The sequence below is a fragment of the Cariama cristata genome, unplaced genomic scaffold (assembly GCF_000690535.1).
Source record: "Cariama cristata isolate BGI_N322 unplaced genomic scaffold, ASM69053v1 scaffold16954, whole genome shotgun sequence".
NCBI classification, from domain to species: Eukaryota; Metazoa; Chordata; class Aves; order Cariamiformes; family Cariamidae; genus Cariama; species Cariama cristata.
The window spans coordinates 18,425-25,652 of NW_009611410.1; the positions used below are offsets into that span (position 1 = coordinate 18,425).

At 46.8% G+C, this 7,228-nt stretch overlaps 1 protein-coding gene across 1 annotated transcript; it reads right to left on the minus strand.

Annotated features, from left to right (window-relative positions):
- Window positions 1–3,289: 3,289 nt before the first annotated feature.
- On the minus strand, window positions 3,290–5,155 carry TSPO2 (translocator protein 2). The gene is made up of 3 exons (XM_009698256.1): window positions 4,983–5,155; window positions 4,407–4,545; window positions 3,290–3,472 (listed from the first exon to the last, which is right to left on the minus strand). Exons 1-3 carry the CDS (start codon window positions 5,153–5,155, stop codon window positions 3,290–3,292), a joined length of 495 nt encoding a protein of 164 aa, XP_009696558.1.
- Between the last annotated feature and the right edge of the window lie 2,073 nt (window positions 5,156–7,228).

Below are 7,228 nucleotides of genomic sequence, written 5' to 3' on the forward strand. Positions count from 1 at the left end.
CCCCTTGCATGCCTTCCAAGGTGAGCCAGCCTGCCTGCCGCCTGGTTAATGCGGGCATAAGGAAAACCTCCCCGTGGTCCTTCAGCATCCTCTGGGAAAAAGGGCCCTGCGGGAAGATGGTGCAGGGCAGGGAGCAGAGCCCTGAGCTCCCGAGGAGCAGACCTCGGGTGAAATCCCCTTTCTCACTCAGAGGCAAAAGGTCACTGATTTCAGCAAGCCAGGTTCCCCACTGTGCTTTGGATTTCTAGCACCTCGTTGTTTGGTTTGGGCTTTTTTCCCCTCTTCCCTTGGGTCTGTTTGTAGCACAGGGACGGACCCAGACAAGGGCTCCTTCCAGCCATCGATCGACCAGGAGCACGAGCCCCGTTACGCAGCACTGATGGGAACCCAGAGCCCCTCTAGATCCACGAAGGCAGAGGCTGATTTCGGTCCGCCCTGCACCGTCTAGCTACGAGATTTTCTAGATGACTGACTTTGAAATGTCATTAAAGTTATTTTTATGCAAGGGGCTTTAGTGCATCTGTTTAAATAGCAAATATACTAAATGATCCTTTAAATATTAATACAGGAGGGTGCTTTGCTGAGTTTAACTTTGTCAATTGATTTCAAGCTATTACGTATATTACATGTAGGAACATTTGCTATTTTTGCTGCCTGCAAGAAAATGCAAGTAGCAAAGAGAAGCTGTTGGTGCACTTATGGGTGGACTGGGAGGAAGAGGAACTGAAACGAAGAGGAGAACAAGTCACCTGCTCACACCGGTTGGGGAAATGGGGCGGGGGGGAAACATGAAAAAAAAAAATCTATTACTCTTAGTTCCAGATTTTCCTTTACCTGCAGAAACAAAAATGGGAAGAAGGGGAAAGAGGACTAATTTATGAAAGCTGATTAAATATGCATCCGTATCTTTAATTTGGAAATGTTGTTGAAACGTTGCAGGTTTGAACCAGATCTAGAGTCACTTACCAACTTAAAAGTGATTTAAATAATGCTCTTTTCCAAAGCAGAGATCACTGTGGACACTGACTTTACCCCTCCTGGCTTCACTGGGTGGCTCTGCTCAGCTCTGTTCCTCCTGCCTTTGCCTTGCTAACTAGGAAAGGACAGGCGTAATGATGTTCGGGCGTCCTAAATCATCCTTAACTCCACTGAATTGAATCTCCAGCCCAGATATTAGCTTCTTTTTAGGAAGAAATAATTTATGTCTTCCTGTCCTTTGGCATGTGGCTTTCTGGAAGACACAGACGAGGCATCACTGTAAATAAGCTCCGTGGTAACATGCAGTTGTATAAAGCCCTGAAATATATAGGACTTTTTTTCTCTCCTTTTTTTTTTTTTTTCTTTTAAGTAGCTTATGATCTTTCTAGTGCAGTGCTTGTGCTTTACAGTCCTACTCCTGCTTACAGCCACATTCATTATGCAGCTTTTACTCGGGAGATTACAGCAATATGCTTGCAGCAGCAATCCTGTATAAAGGTGTCCTGTAGCTAGAAGGGAAAAGTAATGGATGGGATCAAAATGACAGAAGATACATGGCCAAATTTTAAAGAGGTTCTACAAATTTCAACTGCTCTCAGCTACTGGTATTTGTTTCTCTTGACCCCAGCTTTTAGTCGTGCTGAGCACCCAGCTCTGCCATTGACGTAAGCTGGACCCAAGTACATTTAGCATCTCTAAAAATCAGGCTTGAGGTGACTCAGGAAGGACCCCAAACCCAAGAATTAGCTTCCTCACCTTGAAGCTGTGGGTGAAGTGTAATGGAAGAGCCTGCCACAGGCATGCATCCCCAAGTCAGCATGTCTCGGCTTTGCAGGGGCTGAAGGAACCTTTGGGACCCACACCGCCCATTTATTCCTAACGTGCACCCAGGAATGAGTCTGGCTGCCGATCCCCTTCCCTTTGGAGCCAGAGCGCAAGCCATGGACTCCAGACAAGATCCCTTGAGCTTTTGGAAGCCTAGTGCCAAACCAGTTAAACAAGAATAACTTGGATTTATTTATTCTCCAAACAAAAGTGGCTCGGTTTTATTAAAAGCAAATACAATTTATTTTACATCCCCAGCTAAGCCCTCCCACGCCCACCCTTTGCAAGTGTACCCACGCACCTTAATCTACAGTCAGCTGCCAGAAAGAAGATCCACTTACCACTTTTATTCACATCTATTGCTTCTATCAATTAAAAAATATTAGTAAGTATTCTCTGTAGACAGGAACATCTAAGGTTCAGATCTATCAATGACCAGAATAATGGATGGACAAGGGCTAGTCCATCCACCTCATGTGTCTGATGCTGTCATGGCTTGGTCCCATTTCTCTGGAACTACTTGTATTTTAACCTTTCCTGACTAATAAAATTCAGGAGTGGAAAGACTCTGGGATGAGATACCTATACTGCACCTGACAGACTTGGCATGGGGCTTTTTGCCAATCATGTAATTACAACTTTCAAGGCAGCGTGAGCAAGTTCTTAAATTTTACAAAGCCTCTTGTGTTTCTGTACTAAAAAAAACCCCATATTTTAAGTGTATTTTTTTTTTTTCCAAAGGCAGTGATGTTAGTTTTTCTTTTCTGATGAGGAACAGCATGCAGAGGTGGAAGAGAGAAATTTCCTCTTGGGAGAAGCATTTGCATTCTAATCATTGCTGCTTTATCTTGGAGCATGAAACTCAAGACGTGCGATACTCCACAAACAGGAGTCAAAGTGCCCAGTCTCCTTTCACGAGCAGAACAAGACCGATTACTGCTTGCTCAGTAGCTGACAGATAAAAAGTTAATGGTATAAAGCACAAACCAGGTGATACATGAAAATGAAGCAACAGCACAAATATAGCAAAAAATCAAGTAAGTTCTTAAAAGTTGGTGGGCATGAGTGAAGGGCATTTTTGTTTGGTCCCAGAAGAGGAGAAGGGATTTACCACATGTGTGAACAAGTTCTGCTCTCTGGGGGAATGGTAGCAATTTTGAGGGGTGGCCAGGATTGCTACTCTGAGTTACACTGGTATCATGAGATCCTAATTTGGCTAATGGAATGTGACCTGACTGATAGCATTAAGGTCGCCATACAGCTGTAGCCCCCAAACCTCAGCAGTGCTGGAGAAACTAGTTCCCAGGCTAAGGATGCAAGGATGCACGGTGACTTTAAAGGAGCACATGGGTGCATGGTGCAAACCTTTCTTTTACACAGCTACGATGAAGGTGGGAGGAGGAGGCACGTTCTCACACCTGTCCCAAAATGAATCCCCCAAATTTGTAGATCTTGGTTCACATCAGCCTTCGTTTCTCTCCTGCTTTTATTCGCTCTTTCCTGGTTTTTGCTCAGGGTTGTCCTTCCAGATGTGGATTGTGAGACAAGTCGCCATGGCCAGCCAGCCCAGGTAAGGCACCATCAGCAGCGTTGCTATCTTGTTAATGCGGTACCAGGAGCACATCGTGCCTATCACCAGGCCGTCCAAGCACAGGATGTCAATCAGTGCCTGGAGCAGAGAGAAGAGAATGACCCTGGTGCTCGCCCTTGGGAACAGGCAGCAGCCGTCCCCAGCACGGCTAGAAACCGTCCTGCGAAAGGTGGTGAGATGGCATAGGAACGGGGGAGGTTTAGCACTGAAAAGTCACCTGGAGTGATCCTAAACCCTGGGACCTTGGCTCTGAACTCTAATCAGTGAGATCTGAATGTATCACACCAGGAGCCAAGATGGATGTTAATATTTTTTTGTTCATTATCGAGTTCCACAGATTAATACACTGTTTATCACGCTCTGTGCCCCCTTCTGCTGATCATGCCTATGCAGACGGATCAGAAACATGCTTACGTTAATACCGATGGCCGTTACCACTTAACAAACTTTCTAATTGTACCTTTCATCCACAGGGTGACAAAATTCAGATGGAAACATAAATCCCACTCTGTGCCCCGGCACCTGAGGTAGGTACTTTTTGAACATAGCCCAAGTCCAGCTCTGCCGTGCTGTGCCTTACCCTCGTGCGCATCCTCCTAAGGGGCTCTGCAATGCACAGTCCGTTGTGTTTGCTGGATAAGCCGCTCACAGCTAATACGCCTGCCCGGGGATGCTAACCTTGCTGCTTGCCGGGGCAGGGTGTGACTCCCAGAAGGACTTATCTCTAACCCCAATCCTTAACTCGGAGATGCAGCAGCTGGACCATTGACTCCCTGATCTCCCGCCCTGCTCTGGTCGGGTGGGCTATCTGCATGGAAAGAGCAGGGTGAGGGGTGGAAGGGACCGATACCATTGTCTAGAGCCAGGTGCGGCGTGAACTATATCTGAGCAACAACTCTCTTTACAATTGCATAACGCTAGTTAGAAAACCTCCAAACAACCCAAAAACTGATGCGGCAGGGACAGCGGCACACAAGCCCCCAGCAGATGAATGGATGGTCGGATACGTTACCAGCCTCAGGTTACGTGCGCCGAAGAAGAAGGGAGGCCAAAGCCAGTTCAAGGCCAGCTGAGCCCCGTAGAGGCCAAGCGGGACGACAGCTTTGCTGCTGCAGCCACCCAGGTCATTCCACACCAGGTAGGAGGCATAGCTGTGAAGAGGGAAACACATCACTGTTATGCAGCGAGTAAACCCTTAAGACAGACAAAATCTTTTCATGTAAGACTGTTTCGCCACAGGGATTTACAGGACATTCATATTTGCGTGTCCCTGGCTACTCGCAAACCCATCGCCCGTCTCATACCTGCGTGGCTCCTACAGCTTCCCCACTGGTTTTAGTATCTGTGTACAAAGCTGGTCAGGGGCTGTGTCCCTGGCCAAAAGCATTGCCCGCAGTGTGAATCGAAGGAACTCAGTCCAGAATTTGGCTCAGGCTATAGTTCATCTGCTGGGAATAGGCATGCCTGACGTGCCCTGCTGATTTGGGCACAAGGGATATCCCAAAAGCAAATGAAAGAGTTTGAACTGATGGCTCTCCTGTGTATCGGAGGCAGCAGGAGGAGAGAGGGAGCGGTACGCAGAACTTACCCCATGCCAGTGTACAGGACAGTCCAAGCAACAGGGAATATTTTGCGGGGTGGACACCATGAAGGTTTTTTCAGCTTCTCATACCAAAGAGGTATTTCTTTTCGATTAATCAACCAGCCAAGGAAACCTCCAACATGAGGCAGGACAGTAAAACCAACAGCATAAGCCCACATCCTTGCTTGGTGGCTTGGAGTAGCCTTTTGCCTGCTGTAAGTTAAAAACAATAATTAATATCACATTAAAAGAACATTTTTTCCTACTTTGACCTTTCAAGCTTTTTCTCTAATTGTCCATATTCCACTTTATTCTCTAAGGCAGAAGGTAAGTATTTAATATTGCATTCAGCTCTGCTGCTGGCTCCCCTCTGCCCATCTCCCGATCTCTGAAATAGGGGTAATTATTTCTGTCACGGTTACATTTTTCCCCTTGATCTACCCAGCAAAGTGGTTCCCCCCTGCTATTTCATGGCTTCTTACAATGCTGGCGTGGCAGGGTTCAGCTGAGGTGGTTATATTCTTAGAGGACGAGACTGCAGTTACTTTTATCAGTCCTCCTCTGAATGCCTAAGTCGGACAGCACGCAACCTTTAATGTGTGTTCACGGAGGCGACGCAGAGCAGAGCTGTTATCTCTCCTCTGCATGCTATTCTGAATATGAAAACCCAGACAGATCATGCCCAGAAAACCCCGTCCGTTCTGACTTCATCTAATTTTTCACCATGGATTTATATTCTAAATGAGGTCTATAACAAGACAACATCCTTAGAGCAAATTTTAAGTGCTCGATGAACCTTGTTTAATCCTCCCTGCAGCCCCAGCAGGCAGAGGCGGCTTCTCACCTCTGTAAGGAGATAGGCTGAAGCACAAGAGCAGTTTCTTAATTTGCTCATGGTCTTCCTCTTGCGTAAAAGGAAGGAACATTGACTTTAATAATTACGTTATGTTCCCACACAAGGCAGCTGTGGTAAGGATAACATCTGGCATTTCACACTCTGTCCCCTATCTTCCCTTGCCATTAACCTCTATAGGGCTCTGAACCTGCCGGCCTTCTCTCCTCCTTCCTTTGGTGTCTATATTCACTTTCCCTTTTGATCCATTAAGGAATTAAACCCAAAGGAGCGTTCATCAGGCACAACACATAGGATTCACCAGGAGCGTGGCGGTTTTGTGCTAGCAGCAGAAGTGCAAAATGCACCTGAGCAAACGCGCTCGGGAAAGAGCGGGGTTTTAGCAACGCAAGACGAGAGGAGCAGGCACAGAAAATTCCCTCGCCCAAGGAAATGTCCCTGGCGCTCAGCACCGGTCAGAGAAACAGGGAGCAGGAGGAGAGGACTGATCTGCACAGGCATCTCTGTTTGGGACTTTAATTCACAATTAACATTTTGCTACATCCTGTGCTAATTGTTATTATTATCATCATCATGCCACAAAGCATTCATCTTTAGAAACGCACGCCAGCAGTACAAACCAATTTACCCATCAATAAGGAGCAAATACCCCAGACACCATCTCTAACTAACAATTCCTTTACCAGACAATGTATAGCACTATTAAAGTGTCTATGGAACCAGAAAATCAACTGAACACTGAGAAAAAATAATAGCTGTTAGTCCTGCTTTTAAAGTGTAAAACAGCACCAGCTGAGTTCTGGTTCCTCCATAGCACTTCAGAAAAGTAAAGTGGGAAAAGTAGATTTTTCCCTTCCTCCCAACTCCTTTGTAGTTGCCAGACTGGCCTGATGGACTGCAGAGGTAACGGAGGGTTGGAAATAACACAACACTGTTATAAAACCTTATTTTGTCTCACAGCTGTTATAACTTAATGGGGTAGGAGCTGTAAAAAAAAACCTTACCGGCTCTTACTGCCTTTCTCTCCCTTGCAAAGAAAAAGGGTTGGGCATCCGAGGCCAGCTTCTCTCTCTAGTGCTGGTGCTGCTGAACGATGAAGAAATTGTCGGCTGAGTTTTACCTAAGTAGCAGAAAAAAGAGGGTGTGTGCGTGCACCGGTGGCTGGAGCAGATTACACAAGAGAGCCCACGTTCGGCAAGAATTACCGGGGATTTGGTGGTGGTTGGGCAACCGTGCGGAGGGCAGGACTGGCCGCTGGGTCCAGACACCCTGGAGAGGTGACATCGGAGGCTCTTGGCTTGGTTTGAGGACAAGGATCGTGCTTGTAGGTCAGACGGTGGCTGCGTGGGACGGAGGAGCACCCTTTTATCTGTCTGGGAGTGCGTAGGGCACGTGGAAG